Source organism: Macadamia integrifolia, chromosome 3 (genome assembly GCF_013358625.1).
Source record: "Macadamia integrifolia cultivar HAES 741 chromosome 3, SCU_Mint_v3, whole genome shotgun sequence".
NCBI classification, from domain to species: domain Eukaryota; kingdom Viridiplantae; phylum Streptophyta; class Magnoliopsida; order Proteales; family Proteaceae; genus Macadamia; species Macadamia integrifolia.
In genome coordinates this window covers 36,315,791-36,336,189 of record NC_056559.1, presented here as the reverse complement: position 1 = coordinate 36,336,189, position 20,399 = coordinate 36,315,791, and the positions used below count along the sequence as shown (strand labels likewise).

Here is a 20,399-nt window from a genome sequence, read left to right as displayed (position 1 = left end):
TTTTTTTTTTTTTTTTTGGTGGGGGGTGGGGTGTCCCTGTACTGGAGCTCACCAGACCTAACCAGGGTCCAATCGAAACCCTTAAACAATGAGTTCCAGTGGTCATAATCATTTCAAACACCAGGCATATGCCACTTTTTCATGGCAGAAAACTGGGTCTCACAGAATATTACATTATAATCACTAATAAATAATTCTCTTGTTAAGAATAAACAAAAAATTAAAACAGCACAATACAATAATATGTAAGTAACTATAATAGACATTTTACAAATAATGTGCATACATGCATGCATGAAAGAGAGAATAACTAACCTACCACAGAAAACACATCAACTGAAACAACTAACAATCATGTTTAATGTAAAATGGCAACCCCGGACATCAATGCATCTTCAGATTCTACACTAAAAAAGTAAACATATAACAGAGAATAATTAACTTACATATTGCAGTTATTTTGTAAATCCTGAGAAGATAGGTTGGATGATCCATTTTGGCTAGCAGCCTGGTATTTCTGAGCTGCTGCTCCAAGCTGACTAACCTGCACACATATAACAACAATGATCAATGCTAATGCTAATACTAAAATCCATAATACACTGTTGTAGCAGCCACAGCCCAAATTCCAATATAAGCTCCCATAATGTATCAAAATGTCCAGTGAAAAAAGCCAAAACAGATACAAAATGAAAATTATGAATTAAATGCTAATACTAAAATCCATAATACACTGTTGCAGCAGCCACAGCCCAACTTCCAATATAAGCTCCCATAATATATCAAAATGTCCAGTGAAAAAAGCCAAAACAGATACAACATGAAAATTATGAATTAAAGAAAAAAAAAGATAATAATGCAATTAATGCTGGTAATATTGTCCCAAAGAAAGGGGGCGAAGGAATTTAGCTGCCAAAATATGGAAGATGCAAAGGAGTACAAAAGGGAGTCAAGAACGTTCATCGTTTCACTTTGAACCTCATGCTGAGGTGTTCCTCGGAAGTGGCGCACTTTTGTGAGAAACAGGAAGGCTCTAGCTAGGGCAACAACGAGAAGCCATGCACCACATCAAATTGTCAAAATGAGATATGCATAATTGTTTTCACAATGGAAAAGTGTGGATGCAGATGCCAATCACAGTAGAATACAATTAGCAACTTGGATGATAGAAATGACAAGAATTTAAGAGTTAATGAAACACGTCTAATACACATGCTCCAAACTAGACATAATGGTGCCGGATGAGGAATCATCACCACTCTGCATCTATAACTAATTACTTTCTGTAACCAAAACAGCATAATCCTACAACAAACTGGCCCCCAAAAGAGAGAGATCTAAACCAAAGGACATCAAGTGACTACAAGAACCTGGTACAAGTAACCATCAAATACTAGAAGTCCTACTCTTCCCATCAAATACCCTTCTATTTTTTGCTTCAACCATCATTTGAAATTATTTTGGTTTCAGGAAGCCTCAAAGCAAAACAAGGGTTGACTCTATAGGAAACCAGATTCAGATTGTAATTTCAGCATTTTGATTCATTTCAGTGAGATTTCAACTCATTTCAGCAAGATTTCAATGAAATTTCGACTCATTTTGGCAAAATTTTGAGCTTTCACCCACTTCCGCCCAAAAGGTTTTTTTTTTTTTTTCTTTTGTGTGTGTGTGTGTGTGGGGGGGGGTGAAAACGGCAATGTTTGACGTACTACAGAAACGCAAAGTTCATATAAGTTACCATGAGTAATTGAGTATCAATGGCAATGTAAGGTACTCGTATCCCCCATAAATTGTATTGCTCTTTCTATAGCAATTTACGATGAGACAATCAGGATATCAAAATTTTCCATTGAGCATCACCGCTACTGGAAGATCTGATTGTCTATTTATTCTTTGGGGGTGGGGGATAATTTTTATAGTCTAATATGTAACATACAATTCAGCACATGCAAAGACATTATAAAGCATGACCATGACAACCCCTAGAGTAATGGGAAATGACACAGTTGATTAAACAAATACAGGCAAGACAGCAAATAGAGCAATTGAACAGGTAGAGGGGAAGAATATAAAGAGAATGGTAAAACATAATAACAGGGAAACCCCCTCCCTATCTTTAGAGTGCCAAAGAAACGTGAATGAATAGGAAGATAAAATATTTAGATTAGCAAATACTCGAATTGAGATGAAGAATAAAAATAATCATTTTTCAGGAACGTGACATACCAAAAACAGACCATATTAAACATGGAACAAAAAATTCAACAAAGCTTTGTGGGGCAAAAATAAATAAATAAATAAGAATCAAGATAAAAAATAAAGTAAGTAATTTGAATTTTCAATGAAGACACAGATAATTAAACAAAGAATTCAAATGACCCATCAAATTCCACAATAAGTTGGAATAAAATGATATAGTTAACCAACCAAAAAGAAAGAAAATTCCAGGCATCACTTATATATTAAGAAGGAAGTATAAAGAGCCCAATTTAACATAAAATGAAAACAAGTCCTAATGCAAAATTGATCTCAAACCAAGGAAGAACCAGTGGGAGCTCAAAGCAACAGGATCACATATTGGGGATAGGCACAAAACATTATTGATAACAGAATTTTATCACACTGTTTTTTTGCATATGAAAGAATAAATAAATGATGATGGGAAGAAGGGATACGACATGACTTCACCACCAAGGCCTGTGGGAGGCTTCACCACCTTGGGTTTGCTGCTGAATCACCACAGTAGCAGGGCATCTCACAAAAAGAAATTTAGAACTGAATAGCCTAATTTAATCAATGAGAGTGTCTCCCTTCTCTTGTATAGTTGTATTTATAATATTGAAGGTGGGTTACATGAATAGTAAGTCTTGGCTACTAACAGCTAACAAAATAGCAACTCTATAAAAATAAATAAACAACTTTCTATATCTAGTTATTAAAACGCAAAAAATGAAAAGAACAGAAAATATTACTGGTAGCTACTGACTAACAACTAAGACCCATTACAAAAAAATTTGAAATTAAAGTACTAGTAAATCTAAAAAGTATACTCCAGCAATCTTCTAGATAATCTCCTCTCCACAGAAATCACATGGGGCCCTTGCAAATCTTCATTCAATCTTCTACAATATTCCTCTATGCAAATCTCCTTCAAATCTACCGAAAGAACTAACATTAAACACCAAAATAGAAACTAACTACTTAATCCTGTATAGGACTCGAATCCCTAAAGTTTGGACGTATAGGATTGGCTCATTATTACAATAGTAAACCCAAAAATACTAATCCCATGGCCCATATAACCCATTGGGCACTCAACTTGAGCCTAACTCAAACAAAACTTCAACCATAGGTTCGGTAGACCCAATAAACTAAACCAAACCCAAAACAACAGGCCCACCTCCTCTTCTTCCTGGAATTCTGCATCAAGTCCCTTCCAAGGAAACTGCAGATAAGTAAAGGTATAAGATATTCTATTACCTAATTACTCATTCACTTTTCATCTACTTATTAAATGAGTAACATAGTCAACCACAAAGAAAGAACAAGTGAAAATCTCATTCATTTCTTGAGCAAGACAAGTTAAATATGCAAAATCATTCAGAGATCATATTGCTGGTGCACAAGTCATGACAGAAACAAAGCAATCAGGCATTCAATTATACAATGGATCTATTTTCTAATTGCTTACCTGAGGAATGATCAACCTTCGAGGAATGAGCTCCTCATGACGCCGAGCACAAAACTCCCAAGAACAAATCTAGCAGAGGAAGTTCACACGCAAAAGAAAATGCACTCAGTAACACTACAGGAGTCAAGAGCTACTTTTATACAAAACCAACTAACTACACACTAACCTTTAGATCAGGTGAAAAAACAATTCTTAGCTGACCATCACGAACTACACGCAGTTGCTCAAATACACTTTCCTGTATTGCTTTTGCATAGTCTAGGACTATTTGCCCTGCTGCATTCTGATATTCACGTGGCATATCAACATAGAGAAGTTCTTCCAAAGTACCACTATCATACTTGATTTTGCAAAGCCTGGGTAAAACTTCAACCGTCGCTTCTGAAACCATAGAGGGTAAATATCAAATAGAATTTATAACAGTGAAGAACAATCTTGTTTCAGAAGAGGGTAAATATCAAATAGAATATATAAAAGTGAAGAACAATCTTGCCAGAACTAATCTATAATGTCAACAAGTGACAAGCGTGATTATGAGAATGGGGATAACACTAATGGCACACTGAAAAACAAAATGCCAGCACTAAAAATTTTCAAGACCAAGAAAACTAAAACATACCAAAACCCCGACCAGGCTTGCGATTGCATATTTCACAGTGCCATACATCCTGCAAAAATTACATTAAAGCATCATTCTTATGTCCATATAAATAACTAAAAGAGGAGACATAATCCATTTGACACTTTGTATTAGTACGTGAACAAGCATTAACTACATAACAAATATAATTTGGAAATTTCATCAAACAAATCAGACAATCACCCTCTTGGTCCAATATTGAAAGAGCCCATAATAGGTACACATGATGGAGGACGACCTAATATTATGGGTAGCAGAATCCCCCACAACCAGACTACCTAGATTCAATCTCCCCAATGAGGCAAAACATCAACAAGGAGATAGGTTTTCTCCAGCAACAAACCTGAGGGAAAACACCAGTTGTTTGCCGACCATTTCCATACAGAGAGACACACCACCTCTTTTTGGCATTGGGAGCAAAGTACTCAGCAACAAATTTCCTCCAGAACTCAATATTATTGTCCTGCATTAAAGATGACCTTAAGAAGACAGAAGTCATAAAAGAATCATGCAATACGTGAAAAAAAAAATTTCAACTCAAATGAGATCTCACAGCAGGCCTGTGTTGTTGGTGATACATATAGTGTGTCAAACGCCGCGCACATGTCCCAGGTTCATAGGTAGGTTTAACTGGAGATCTCACAGGCAAACTCTGCTGTTGAAACTGCTGCGGCAACTGAGACCGCTGCTGAGGAAGTCCCTTCAAGAGTTGCTGTTGCTGCTGCTGCTGCTGCTGCTGCTGTTGTAGCTGCAGGATACGCTGCTGTTGTAGCTGCAGATTAATCTGAGCAGCAGCAGCCGCCTGAGAAGACTGCCTGGTCATTTGGAGGTATTGATGCTGCTGCTGTTGTTGCTGAAGAAACAATGACTGATCTGAATGTTGTTGTTCCAGTTTGACAGGCCCTAAATTTCTCAAGGTCTGGATTTGTTGAGGTTCCAATTTCACTTGACCCAGACTCCGCAAGGACTGCAAATGTTGCTGCTGCCCATTTTGGTCGTTGGTCATCTGTTGCTCCAATTTAACAGGCCCAATGCTCCCCAAACCTCCCCGAATTGGCTGAAATTGCTGCTGCTGCTGCTGTTGCTGCTGCTGTTGTTGTTGCTGCTGGTGGCTGTGAGGAACAGAGAACTGCTGCAATGAATGCTGACCATGCTGGAAGTTTTGCTGCTCAAGATGCTGAGATTGCTGCTGTTCAGGTGCCAGCTGGTTCCCAGATGGGTTTGAGAATTGCTGCCCCTGACCTTGACCAGTTGAGCCAATGTTCCCAGTGTTTGGTGGTGCAAATGACAGAGGTGAAGAAGTGAAGTTCATTCCATTACCGGCAATAGACAGTGGATCAGACTCAGCCCCTGTATCAACCCCACCACGTTGGATACTCCCCGAACCAGAAAGGCCAGAGTTCGACCCACCATTCCCAAAAGATTGGTTGAGGATAGAGGAAACATTGGGCATGTTACCAAGCAAGTTTATGCTATTATATTGAGTACGCGGAGAGACAAGTGAAGGAAACCCTGTCTGTGAAGGAATCGCACCACCTTGCGCTCCCAAAAGGCCAGAGTTTGATCGCATGAGTGAAGGCGAGACGGATTGGGCACCACCGACAGGAGTCGGAGGCCCCGAGGGCACCATCTTTCCAATAGCACAAACTACGGGCTATAAGCTAAAGTTGAAAGAATTTAACTATAACAGCATGAAATACAAACTAAACACCACGAGATCCAAAGAAGCAGCACCAAACAACAAGGCTCAGATTAATGGATCTCACTCAACCCAGCAGATGTATTACTCTTAAATCTAGAGCTCGAGACCAGAGAGTTCTCATTTGTACCCAACGAAGTGAAAAAGTTCTCTTTCTAAAAAAATGCTGTGTAGCAGTGATGAACACCAAAGGAAGAAAAAGGAAAACTAAAATCAGGCAACAAGCTTCGATTCTGAACATTCTTGCATTCCACTAGTTTTCAGAAGGAACATATACTAGCCAGCAATGGCTCAAGTCTCTGCTATTTAAAAATCCTTGGATCACTAAAATTCCGTGACACAACAAAAAATGCATTCTCGCTTCCGAAGACCATCTAAAGAAGCACAGTCTTCCACATCAAATGTAGCACCTGAGGAAACCCCAACCCCGGTACTCTCGTCTATCACAAAAAACCAAAAGAAAACCATCACAATGATCAATAGTGGAAAAAATAAAACTATACTTGATATTATAACTTCTAAAAGCATTTTAATTAAATTAAACTTGATAAATACAAACCGTCCCAACCTTGTTCAACCAGCTGAAACCGCCAAGTAAGGCCGTAATGGGAAATTTTTTTCCCAAAACCGAAGGGAAATAACGAATTAAGCAAAGGAGACTTCTTTTTCAAGACCCAAAGGTTATAATGCGATCTTCGCAAGAAAATTGGAAGAAAATACTAAAACTAAACATCGCCTTAACATATTCAAACACTAGAAAGTGTACCCTGATTTCTCAAACATTAAAGAAACAACAACATGACTCGAGAACCCCTTGATCAAGACCAAATTCAAGAAATCGCAGCTGAAATCAACGATCTTGAACTTTGTCCAAGTGAAATCTCTAGGGTTTTAAAGTCAAAATGAAACTCAACGAATAAAAAGAAAGACTAAACCCTAAAGATATGAAACCACACTTACAGGAGTTGAAATTCAGCACTGACAGTCTGAAGCCCGAATATTTCGATCAAACGGAGCCACAAACAATTTCCTGAAATATCAAAATTATTCTTCCATCTGTCTTCTTCTTCGGCTTCTTCAGTAACTTTAAAAATATTAATTTTTTTCTTTTTCCTTTTTCTAGGGTACTTTCTTCTTATTCTTCTTGTTCTATATATCCTTCTTCATTGAAATAGTGTTCTCTCTCCATCTATGGCTCTGTATCCAATCCAGCTCTGAGACCTTCTCTCTCTCCTTCTTTTGTCTTCTGTTCCACTGTGTGCGACGAGTCCTTGCGGACGTCAAAGATACTTTTGATCGGATTGAATTTGCTTCATTCCTTATTTACAATCTTTTTTCCAAATAAGTCAAATCTTCTTCCTCTTCTCTCTCTCTCTCTCTCTCTCTCTCTCTCTCTCTCTCTCTCTCTCTCTCTCTCTCTCTCTCATTGCCACCTGCGCCATCCATGACTTCATGGCATCAATATACCACACATCATCGATGATGATATGGTAACGGTGATGAGCATCATATGCCCATCTAACCACCGCCTCTGGACAAAATATAAAATGCTCATCCGTCGTTACAATCGCTTCTCCAGCGAGTTTGGTGCACTCGCCCCGCGGTTCCCGGTGTTCACACGTGCTAATAGAGGGAATTTTGGTGGAAATAACGTTCTTCCTCTAATATATGTAAAAACGCTTTACATACCTTTACATCGATGCCGGATTAATCAGGTATTGGAATCGATGGTTGCTGATATTGATCCAGATTAATTGATACAATCAATTCGATATCAATACTTGAAATCATAGTATATCCTAGGATGTCAATTGGTCAATGATACGCGTCTAATCAATTCGATCAAGCTTAATCGGTCCTAGGTTTCACACCGTTTTCATCCATTTTGATAATTAAGCTCAAAGACCAAGGTATAACTACGTTTCCCATCATTTGATCAATCAAATGACTTATCGGTCTATATACGGGCTAATAATCGGGTTAATTGATTAATCGTATTATAATCAAGCCATAAATAGGTTATAATAAGGCATAAACATATTAATCATGCTTAAAAATGTCGATTATTAATTGGTCACAATATTAGATCCATCCTTGTTGGAGAAATCTTAGACCACCACTTTGCATTGAGAAGTTCAATTATTAATCAATCGATGTTTGAACCTAACACGTTTAATAATTAATCTAACCGATATCGAGTTTCAATCGCACAATTTAAATTAAGTCCATTATCGCAGACTAACTTTTGTCTTCTTTTTTTTATAAAAGAAAAATGGTACTCCATGGTAGTGATCATAGTCTCCAAGACAAGCCCCCGTACGACAAACAACGCTTTTGCAAGACCAAGACTAACTTTTGTCACCCCTTTGAAACACCACGCAACATGTTTAATTAAATGAATCGTGTGAGGTCGTTTGTGAGGTTAGCATTTTGAATTAGTATCAATAACATATTTTTTCATTGAATCAACCACTGTTGTGGAATAAAATTTACGGACCCTAGGGCATAAAATATTAGCCAGACCATTGGTTTATTAAGCTGTAGCCACATTTCAAAGCACGTGCTTGGCAAGTGGTATTCCTTTTATTTATTCAACATATGCAATCAAAAGAATAAACGTTTATGATTCACCATATGGATGATCAGTTGATTCTATGTAAATGATCGAAAAGAAAATTATATGTAATCGCTTGAAAAGACATTTTAAGCCGTGATGTTTAAAAAGGGTTATGAAGCTAATGTTTAATAAAGTTTAAGTAGAGTATTATATACGCAAGTGGTACCGATGTCAAGATTAGGATTGGAAGTTAGAGAAGCACCAGCAAAGGATTTGTGTCACTCTCTTTCTCCTATTTTATCTCTCTTCTTTTGTTTCTCCTATTTTGTGTATGATTCTTTCCCCTTTGGTATCTCTTTATTACTGGGGTTGTTGAAGAAGATCCACATTGACCACAACGAAAGAAAATATATGGTATTTCAAGTTTCTCACCTCGACTTCAACTTCGACTTCGACTTCAACTTCGACTTCAACTTCAACTTCGACTTCAACTTCAACTTCGAAGAGTTTACCATTTTGAGGAACTAGCAATCGGAGATATGGCGAGTGAAAGAGGGTTCAAAGTCTTTTATTCTTCATCATCTTATTCTTCTTCTAATTGAAAATTTAATGTACTAAAACAGAAAATTTTTTTACTTCAAATTTCATCATTTTTAAAGTATCGAAATCTAAACACATATTGATGAAGATTTGATGAACACGCCACAAGCTACCATCGTTGGCTTCATCTCCTAAATCTTCTGATTAAGCTAAAATAGTTTCGATGCATATAGTGATAGAGAAAGATAAACGATGAGCGATTATCTGTTAAAGGATGAGAAAGGCCACATGAGAGATGAAGATGATGATGTTGAGTAAAGGATAAATTGGCAGGGTAATTTTTAACACATCAGGGTAGAAGAGGAGTCAGGACTTTTCTTGTGTTAACAACAACTACCTAGCGTAGTTGATGAGCTGTGGTGGATAAAAAGTCCATGGTTGTTATCTACATCCCCTCCTAAAAAAAAAAAGACTTTTCCTATGAGTAATCACCTCAACCCTATATCACAACCATTCTCAGTGTGAAATGTAATGGAATAATTACGTATGACGAAGAAGAATCCAACTCGAGGAGAGGTAAAAATTTAAGTATAAAAAAGTATAAAAAACCACCATAGACACAAGGAAGCATCAGTGAATATAGGCCATATGTAAAGGAATGATAGTAATTGGTCCTAATTTAATGCGAAACCGTTGAAAGTCCATTGTCCTCACATATTTTCCAGGATCGACATTCCAGTACACAAACTTCTCCCAGTGATCTTGCTCCTCCACAAAGCTAAACAATCGGTGATCTTGCTCCTCCACAGAGCTAAACAACCAGTGATCATACTATTCCTCGGCGGGAATAGCAGGGTTAAGGGTGTCAATATATAACCGAAACCATTTATCGGAACCAAAACTGATCGTTTATAATCGAACCGAACCACACCATAGTAAATTGATCCGATTTTGGTTTTATAGTCCATAATTTTGGTTCGAAACCAAACCGAACCAGAAAACCAATGGTTAACTGACACATAGTATTAAAGACTTAAAGTATTTTGAAATTCGATGGGTCTCTACGAAAAAAGGGGAGAAAAAAAAATGGCAAAGTACTAGCAAAGAGGAGAGCTTCACTTTCACATAATCACGCTTTTTGATTTTCTAATTTCTTGGATCATAGTTAATTAACTATAATATGTGTAATCTTTTACATATAAAGTATATTGTCCATGGCAAAATAAATGTATATTGTCTTAACTCTTTAGAAAATTTAATATATGTAGAATTTACACTAGTTGTAGGATGCAAACCATTTTCTAAAACGATACTATTAACCCCATATAAACCGGTTGTGAACCGAATAACAAAAACAGATTAAAAACTGCTAAAACCGAAACTAGATGAAAACGATTATGATTTTACCTTATTCTTATTCGATGCGGTTTTAGTTTCACCTTATCAAAATGTAAACCGAACCAAAATTGAACCGAATAACCAAAACTACACCGTTTGACACCCCTAAGCAAGTTGTTGTTGGGCGACAGCATGACGAGGACGAACACGGTGACCAAACATGGTTGCAACAACGATTCCTTAAAAATTTAAATATAAAAAACAACTATAAACACAAGGGAGATGTGAATATAGGCCATATGTACAGGAATGATAGTAATTGGTCCTAAATTAATTGGAGGGCAGCGACCTAGAGTACCCAATGCCAGCCCCGTGGCCCGGAGAACTACTTTCAAGGAGAAAAACAAATTAATGAAGGGTATTATAGTAATTAAGATAGAGAATTTCTGTAATTTAAGAAAACTTTCAATTGAGAAATAGTAATTAAGATAGAGTATTCCTGTAATTTTAGAAACTTTGGCCTTTTTATCAAGTGACGTCATCGAAAGGTTAAAGATGCCGGACATAGAAAACCCTAACCTGGATAAACATTCCCAATCCTGTCATCACTTACTCCCAGGTCATGGCGTCATGCATCCATCCATGGAGTCATTATCATGTGCATATGGAAAAGACATCAATCAAATGCTACAAAACTAAGCATGCATGATGCATGGTAGCTCATGACATGGCTTTGGGTCACGTGTTACGTTCGTTAACGGCCATCTACCGTTACTCCGTTAGTAAAATGGTCCCCTATAAGAAGAAGATTCTCAGTTTCTCTTGCCCCATAATCTAAATTACAGTTGAGTTCCGACTGGGTATGTCGCGAGTCACGATAAATCATAGGCCAACTGTTTGACTTGTCCAAGTAAACATTTATGCATTAGATCTGGATCGTTTGCGTCGGCTTCTTTAAGTGCCTTCCAATTATGTTACCTAGACTGAAGTCGTTATCGGTGGTACAGACCATAGATGGGACAGGGTTTTGGTTCGTTACATGAGAATTATACCCTTTTCCACGTCAGTTCTAATAGTTTAGAAAAAAAAAAGTCAGTTGTAATAGATGTATGTGTAACATTGGTAGGGATCTCTGCCAGTTGGATTGCCAAGTGGAAACATTAGATAGGCACATCTAACTCTTCTGAAGATTAATTTCCACGTGTTAGAATTGAATGACAGGCTAACACCATTGACCAAGTTGCCCCTTGACCACTGTGGTCCACTCTAAGCCAGCCTCTCCCTTATAAATCAAATCAATGCGTCCAAGTGGACATTAATCCTAATATATACATTCATTTTAATATAAGAAAAAAAAAATATATATATATATATATACATATTTTTTGTACTACTTGCATGGGCAGTTTGAGGAGATACGGTGACGGAAGTCAAAAGGATAAGACTGTTAATTTGGGATTGGAATCTTGAATCTATAATCATTCTAGATTGAATCAGTTAAAACTTGGAACTGACCTTTCTTATACTGTTGGTATTTGTTAGTTGTTACTAAGTGGAATTATTCCAAGAGTTGATTTTTAGAACAATTGTTGAAGGTAATGGATGATTTTAAGACGGGTTTCAATTTGTGTTCGAATTAGAAAGACTAATACGGAACCAGTTAGAAGTAGAACCATTTGAACAGTTTAAGATGTATATTTTACTTATTTAAGGTTGGTAATTAATACTTGATAGCTATAACTTATATAAGGATTATATCGTAATTACAATTTAAAAACAAAAAATCTATGAATTATATGTCAAAGGAATATGTTAGAACCACAAGATTTTCAAGATCTTGTAATAATCTTTAAGTTAGAACCGCACCATCCCATTATTAAATTGGCCTAGATCCTAATTTTGAAACCATTTAGTATATGACATGGTTCTAAGATTAACCCCTTATACAGTAAACAATTGTCCCAATTACTCATAACCATCGCCCGTTTTTTGTTTGGTTGTAAATATTTATCTTTTTTTATTAATAAAAAATAACCATCCCGTTTGGTATCTTCAAAAGGGTTTTAAATACTTATATATATATATATATATAAACTATGAGTTATACGTCAAAGAAACACTTATATTTGAGTGTTTGAGACCTTCAAGATCTTTCGAATTATGTCGTAATAACCTTTAAGTTATAACCACACCATCCCATTATCAAATTAGACTAGATCCTAATTTTGAAACTATTTAATATATGACATGGTTCTAAGATTAACCCCTTATGATTGAAAGCAGTAAACAATTGTCCCAATTATTCATAACCATCGCCTTTTTTTTTTTTTGTTTGGTTGTAAATACTTATCTTTTTTTATTAATAAAAAATAACCATCCCATTTGGTATCTTCAAAAGGGTTTTAAATACTAATTATATATATATATATATATATATTTTTTATTTATTTATTTATTTATTTATTTATTACTTTAATGAGTGACATGGCAAGCATGTCATATCTAACACATTTCTATTATCTCAAACATTATGGGGATCCAAGAGTCTGGAACTCTGGATCAGCTCTTCCTACGTGAAGTGTAATCTCTTCATGTACAATTTGTGAAGACGTATCCTTTTTCTTCTACAAATGTTCCTCAACACTCTACAGTTGTATTTGATAGCCAAGAGAAAAAAATAAAAAATAAAAATAAAAATATTATCACCATTTCATTTTTTTTTTCTTGATTACCAGACATAGCCTAATGGTTCCATAAAAGGGTAGTTATGAAAGGAATTAAAAGAACGTGTTGTCACCAAATGGTGTGTGAAACCCTTCATGTATGGGAAGAGATTTGCAATGTGTGCTACCTGCACAATACCGTAGTATTCCCTCCCTTTTATTCTATCTAAGTAGACAGAAAAAACTGTTTTTTTCACATAATGGGAAGTATCAATATCTTATTTAATGTGTTGAAGCGTGGTAGCGGTTAGGGTTCGCATGCGTTTTGAGAAGTGTATGCTATTGATTTCTCACTAAATAGAGAGGGCCCACTTTTGGTTCAAGATGTGTGTTCCACTACGTACCAAATCCCTACCGTCCATCCTCACATTCGAATATAATTAGCAAATCTATTTTTCTCTCCAAAATATATTTAAAATACTTAGCTATCCATGGTAGGATGATTTTCTGTCCTCCAATGGATGAAAGGAATATCCGGAGTACACTTTGTTTATGAGCTACAATAATTTCTCATTGGCATATCTAAAATGGCTTTCGTAAGGTCCATATATTTGTCATATGGTAAGTTAGATAGGATTCAAATTATTGATAAATACACTTTAAAATCCCTTGCTTGCATGTTAAGCCCAAACAAAGTTACCTTAGAAGTTCAAATAGATTAATAGAGCTTCATGCCAATACATGGGTTATCAAGAGGGTGTAAAGTAATACATAGAAGGTATATGCTTAGAGTAGGATTTGGAGTTTCATATTAAATAGAAACATGAAAGTACTGACATATGCTATGTTCTCGGACATAATTATTTTTCACATATATTTAATATATTAAATCAATGGTATATGTCAAATAAAAATTTATGATACTTAATCATTGGGTAGGACCTCCTTGGGAAGCGAAGGTAAAACTGCGCACATTCTAACCCTCCCCAATCCCATAGTGATGAGATCCTTGTGCAATGGGTATGCCTTCTTAATTCATCTGGTAGGATTGGATTGGGCTTAACCCAAGGATTCAGTCAAGATCTATCCTAACCCAATCTCGACCATATAAATCTCCACCTAGATTAGTTTATGGCCATTCCAACGTTAGATGTTCACTACAACTCATCGCTCACTATTGACAATTTAGACTATCAACACACTTATATACGTACAACACCCCCCAAAGCATAATGACATATTATCCTGTATGCAGTTCAATAGTTGGATCATCACAAAAGAGTCTAGCATGTTTCCTTTTTTAGACACAGGGCATAGGATTAAAAGAAACTATCGTCCTCTTAATCATGCCAGCAAAACCCTCTCGTAGCTCTAGGGCCCGTTTGATAACATTTCAAGAAACGCGTTTCTGTCGTTTCTGTTTCTAGAAACAGCAAAAACAGAGCAAAAAGCATTTGATAAAACTGTTTCGTTTCACTTATTTTCAAAAATAGAAATAGAAATTTCTACTTATTTATGATTCAAGAAACGACCCAGGCGAAACAAGTTCAACTTGTTTCGCCGTTTCTGGAAACGACTTGTGACCATTTTTTCACTGGTTATTATCAACTTCTAAAAACATGACTTATCAAACACCTTCAATTCCGTTCCTGTTTCTAGAAACGGAAATTTATGTTTCAGCCGTTTCTTGAAATAGAAACGGAAGAAACGTTATCAAACGGGGCCCTAGTGTTCTGCATTGCTTTTTCAAGTATTGGAAGAATGAATTTTTCGTCCCTCTAGGGGTCATCTTATCACAACTATATCTTTTTTTAATGTTGTACGATTCAATTTGATGACACAGGTCTTTCAAGGGTAACAGTAATTACATTGGTCGGGAAATGGGGAATCACACATGTAGATAACTAGATAGGTTGAATCAATAAACAGCTAACACCTAAACTCCCATCGATATCCTACTGCATAGCCTTTCTATGTTTATTTTCCTTATTTTATTCCCATTTGCATAGGACTTTTACAAACTTTCAATAATACCACAGAATTCTGAGTACGGGTACCGTATCCAGGTAAAAAGGTTATTTTTCAATTTCAAATCGCAACCATTAAGTCACAATAGAACAATCTTATTATTACACAAAGGTCTATCCTCTATTTGGATGAGGATGCCTAAATGTTATATTCCATTCAAATTCTATCAGTTTATATCCCTACCAGTTTCAGCTGTCTCAATGATCAAATCTTATGTTGTAACTTAGAAACCGTGGATCAAGTATTGGTATCTCAAAGACTTTAGAAAAAAAAAAGTTGGGATGGGCTTGGGCTGGTGGTCCTACCTTTGAGTAGGTTTTCACCATTACCCTTCTCTATGCCACCCAGCATAGTGGCAGCCATACCTGATATGAGATGATCAGATACCAAGAGATATAACAACATTACAATCCTTGATTGCATTTAGTAACTGGTATGCATCAATTCTAGGGGTGCAAGTTTGGCCTTGATGGCCCGAAGTTGCCCTTGGCCCGCCTTGATCCTGAACATGTACCGATCCAAAAATTTTGGCCCTGAGGGTCGGCCCGACACTGAAATTTTTGACCCTGAGTCAGGGTCAAGGCAGGTAAGGGTTGATGTCTTTGGTCCGCCGAACCCACCCTAAATCCGGCCCTGATTTTTGCCCATGATGTTGACCCTGGTTGTGACCCTGAAGTTAACCCTAAATTTAACCTAATTTTATATATTGTTTGACATTGTGTCATTGACACCTCAAAACTCCTAATATATCTTCTCACCATTCTCTCTTGATTTTTTTACCAAAAAAAAGACCTCTCTTGCTTTTTTTACCATGAAATTTGTAGCTTTGTATTTTTTTATCTCTTCTTTGTTATGAATATTTTTTATTTTTAAGTTATTTCATATTTTGCAGGGGTAGGGTCAGGGTTAGGGTCAGGGTATACCCAGCCCTTGATGGCAAACCAAGGTTAGGGTCAATCAGGTCAGGGTCAGGATCATCCTGGCCCGACCCTGAAAAATCAGAGCCAATCAGGGTGGGTAAGGGTTGGGCTGAACCCTGAAGCGTAGGGTCAAGGTTAAAGTTTTGCAGCCCTGAGTCAAGGCTAGGGCGGGTTTGGGCCCAGTTATGGGGACTCAGTGTTGGGCTAGGGTTTTAAGAAACCTAGCCCAACCCAGCCCTGTTGCACCCCTAATCAATACTGCAAAAGAGTTGTCAGTAATGCACTCCAACTTGCCATGTTAGTTACTACATCAAAGCTTCTGTTAGAATGGATGAAGGTATCATCGGTATGGTATTGCATCGGATAATACATATCGGCTGCCAAAGACCGATACCAATACTAATCACTGGCATCGGCCGATACATTGTCTTCTTTGAAATTCTGTATGACCTTGGACTGATATGGCCTCCCATACATATACTTATAACTTTTGGTGTACGATATCTTGTATTCCATCGTAGTTTAATTTAGGGAGTACTGATGTAGCGCCTCGACAGGCAGGACGGCGACCCCGCTAGCCGGTTAGCAGGCCGTGGGGGTTGCAAGGGGGCAGGAGGCCTCCTTGCATAGCAGGGGGTGTAGGGAGGCGCAACACCTGGTTTGAATTTTTTATTTGAGGGCAATTGTGTACTTTTTGGATTAGGGTTTTGTGCTATATATTTGTAGCGAGGGTTTCTTTCTCTGTAATGCAAGCAACACTGAGAGGTGTGAGGACGAGCGCAGCAACTCTATTCTCCATTAATAGTGAAGCAGGATCTCATCTCACTGGAGACGTAGACAATCTTGCCAAACCTCGTAAATCTTTGTGTATTATTTATTCTTGTTTTTCCATTATCTTCTGCATTGTTTTAGGGTTGCGTTTCTCCAATAAACTTGTCCATCAGGAACAATCACTGTTGTATTTTTTGTGCCCATCTTAATTTTCTTCTAAACATAACTTGGTATGAAGAGTCCGGTTTTAAGGCAGTTAACCAGGCACCTAGAATGCCCATAAATTTAGGTATCCGTATCAAATCAGTCGTATTGGTATCGGCTGTGATCAATATCAATACAACACCAATACATATAGCTGGTATTGGGCAAAAGGTGCTCTTTTCTGAAATTTTAGTTATTTGGTATCCCTGATCCGATACCATGAACTAAAACTATGGTAGCTATGCCTATTCATCTTCCAATAGCATGAGTAGTAGAGTTTCCGTCCTATTCTCACTTGAAAAAAATAAAAAATAAAAAACACAATAAGAATCATGACTTCATGAGGAACACCATTTGAAGCCATGACGCATCCAAGAGCATGAGTTCATTCATAGAGTCATGAAAATCTTCGGAAAAAATTAACAGTATAGGAAAAGGATTTCTTCACGCACACGGGTGATGATTTTCATAGGATCACATCCAATATTTTGTCACGTGGATGAGTGATATAGGTATTCTTGGCTGTTGGATTCCTTACGTCTCTCTCGTGTGTAAGCTACCCTCTTGGGAAACAGCGGGAAACAGCCTAAAACTATGAAGGGCAGGTGTTTTCTGTCCGAAAACTCCCCCTACCCCAAACATAGGGTGTGCCCGAGGAAGGGCAGGTGGTCATTTCATGCCCATATGTCTGTGGCACAGGGAGAGCTCACGGAAACAAGCTTATCCCAAATATAAATTAAAGGGGAATAAAGGGTAAAATGCAACACCAATATCGCATTTGCAGACATCAATTATGGATAGGTAGCCCACCTTGATGACATAATTACTCCATGCAGAGCAGCTCACAAAGTCACAAGCTTATGTGCTAAGTTGGAGAGGCAATAGATACATGAATTGATGGTTCTTTAGGCAATGAAGCAGTCTACATAATTGATCTGCATTATTATGATTCAGTTCCGGATTGCTTTCAGGCCCTGAAGCACAATACACAGTTGATCTGCGTTATTGACTTCCATATATTCTAGATACCCTTAACTCCTTAATTAAGCTACTAGATACACATACACCACGGTGTAAACACGAGAGGTGAGCAGAAATGGCTACCGTGATTTATTGGTTCGAGTCTCAGGGGCCCTCAAGGCCCTGCGCCACCAGATTTGAAATGCTATGCTGAGATTAGGACACTCTGTGCCATAACTAGAGAAACAGCGAAGCCATTCCATGAACAGAGAGTGTTGCTGCTTCAAGGGGAGGGTCAGAAGCGCATGACCCATGGCTTCCTCCAACTCGTTCATATCAAGCCCCTTCCTGCACCTCTGCAGCCAACCAAAGTCCACCAGCATCGGCCCAAACCATACCTGAAGAACCCTACACCTTACCTCGGACTGGCAATGCAATTTCCCTCTCCCTAATGCAATGAATATGCAAGCCGAAATCCGACTGAGCTCATACCTAACAATTGGAGATGCCTTATCATGCATCCTCACCAGCTGTATTTGGTCGGCCCATGTACTGACAAAATCTTCAGCCATTTGCCGATCCAGCAGTATCTCTAGAAGCCAATTGATGTTGTCAACTTGATTGGAAATCCGCTGGACTAACGGCCTACCCATATCTTTTTCTGTCAATCTCTCCTCAGTAACAGAGTCACAGGCCTCCTCAAAGAGGCGGAGCAATGAACCCAGACATGATTGAAAAACGACATAGATATCCTCCTTGTCAAGACTAATGGAGTCCTTGTCATAGTTCGAACTCTTTGATAGTAGACCCTTGACCAAGAACTTGAGATCACTCCTTGCATTAGCATTGGCACCACTGGTGATTGACCAAACCATCTGCATGGCCAAATATTGCTGGGAGTTGTTTACATGTGGTGAATAAAGCCTCGCCAGCACATCTCTAGCTGTTGCATCATCAAATGTAAATCTGGTGAAAAGTACCTTGAGCTTCTCCTCTTCATTCTCAGTCCAAGGAACAGCTTCAAGGTATTTCAAACAAGAGCATACTCCTTTGGTAAACATGATACCCACTGACACCTGATGAGTAATAAGAGAAGGGAGCTCATGAGTCAACAATGCTTCTATAGAAGATAAGAACTACAAAAATTGCATTAATACACTACACTAGAAAAGAGTCAAATTAAAAAGGCCATGCCTCAGAAAGAAATTATATTAATTTAAACAATATAAAGTGCAAAAGATGAATTCTGAAAACCTAAATATTAGACTCCTATAACGTAGTCGAAATCAATGAAACCCTAATAGAACAAGAAGTTGGTTTACTTCCAAGCCCTTAATGCTCAATTTTTTAATTTTTTTTTTTTTTTTTTTTAAGAATGTTCGAAAGATTTGAATCGAGAATTCTAATTTTTGGAGTTTTCAGTTCCAATAAACCAAAAAAACCCAAGTTAAGAAACTACTCTATCTCAACCAACCTTGTTAGGAAACCATCCCACCTCTCTTCATCTTAAGCTTTCAAGCACAATGCCTTAGAAGGCGAGGTCATTGTGATGCACAATTATGCAAAACAACTTAAAAAAATTGCAAATAAGTGATGCATTGAAGATGAAAGGAATCGTAGAGTAGGTTTCGACTTGTTTGTAAAAAACTTAGAATATATGGGTGAAAACATCAATTTGTGCATATGCTTGCACAAGTTCTTTATTGTTGAGTTCATTGCTGCATTACAGTACTTTTATGGAAGTCATTTAGCAACAGGCTCTATTACGAAGAGGAACACTTATTGCTTTCAATTGATGATATTTTTTCTTAACTGATAGTTCACCCATGAGAGCTAGAATATGTCCTCTAGTTGCCTTTCTCTTCTCTTAGCCTTTGGTGTAAATATTACTACTACCTATGGTGTGTTGGCAGCGGAAAAGGTTTCTTTCCACAGGGTTACTTACCCATGACTCCTGTTATGCTTCACAGGATGGGTGCATTTCAAAGATCTTGTTTCCTAAAACTAAAGCTATGATACTAATGACTAGTTGCTTCAATAATTTGTAGTATGATAGCACTGACCGTCTGACTTGCAAGTTTAATTTCAGTCACTTATACTGTAACTCTGTTGATTTTCATGGTTCATAGAGTTGGTTGTAGATGGAAACTTCAAGCCTTGCCCCACCCTGTGGTGAGAGAGAATCACACGCTTCTATTTTTCCATAAGAGGAAAGTGGTACATTATTAACATGCCTTATGTAAGAGTGCACTTTGTTGTTAGTACTTAGTAGATGAATTCCAGATTCCATCCCAGGTCGGACTTTAACATCTAAAGGTTTTACCATTCCAGCTCACAATAAAAATCCAGGAAAAAATAAATTAAGATTATATTCACAACCCCACCCAC

The 20,399-nt window shown here is 37.4% G+C and overlaps 2 protein-coding genes across 3 annotated transcripts in view; both read right to left on the bottom strand.

The window, feature by feature from the left end:
• The window catches only part of LOC122073015 (transcriptional corepressor SEUSS-like), a 20,947-nt gene extending 13,609 nt beyond the window's left edge, over positions 1-7,338 (bottom strand). The window contains exons 1-7 of one of the 2 annotated variants that reach the window (XM_042637495.1): positions 6,991-7,338; positions 4,885-6,470; positions 4,675-4,794; positions 4,311-4,359; positions 3,858-4,072; positions 3,692-3,760; positions 447-544 (exon numbers count right to left, since the gene is read on the bottom strand). In XM_042637495.1, the coding sequence (XP_042493429.1) occupies positions 447-544; positions 3,692-3,760; positions 3,858-4,072; positions 4,311-4,359; positions 4,675-4,794; positions 4,885-5,961 (1,628 nt within the window). In that variant the 5' untranslated portion in view covers positions 5,962-6,470; positions 6,991-7,338. The remainder of the gene's footprint in view (positions 1-446; positions 545-3,691; positions 3,761-3,857; positions 4,073-4,310; positions 4,360-4,674; positions 4,795-4,884; positions 6,471-6,990) is intronic. The other variant, XM_042637496.1, reaches the window with a different exon arrangement.
• Positions 7,339-17,842: 10,504 nt separating this feature from the next.
• LOC122072908 (BTB/POZ domain-containing protein At2g13690-like) overlaps positions 17,843-20,399 on the bottom strand; it is a 4,635-nt gene continuing 2,078 nt past the window's right edge. Inside the window, exons 2-3 of the mRNA XM_042637345.1 lie at positions 18,156-19,087; positions 17,843-18,025 (exon numbers count right to left, since the gene is read on the bottom strand). Coding sequence (XP_042493279.1) covers positions 18,019-18,025; positions 18,156-19,087 — 939 coding nt within the window. The 3' untranslated portion in view covers positions 17,843-18,018. The remainder of the gene's footprint in view (positions 18,026-18,155; positions 19,088-20,399) is intronic.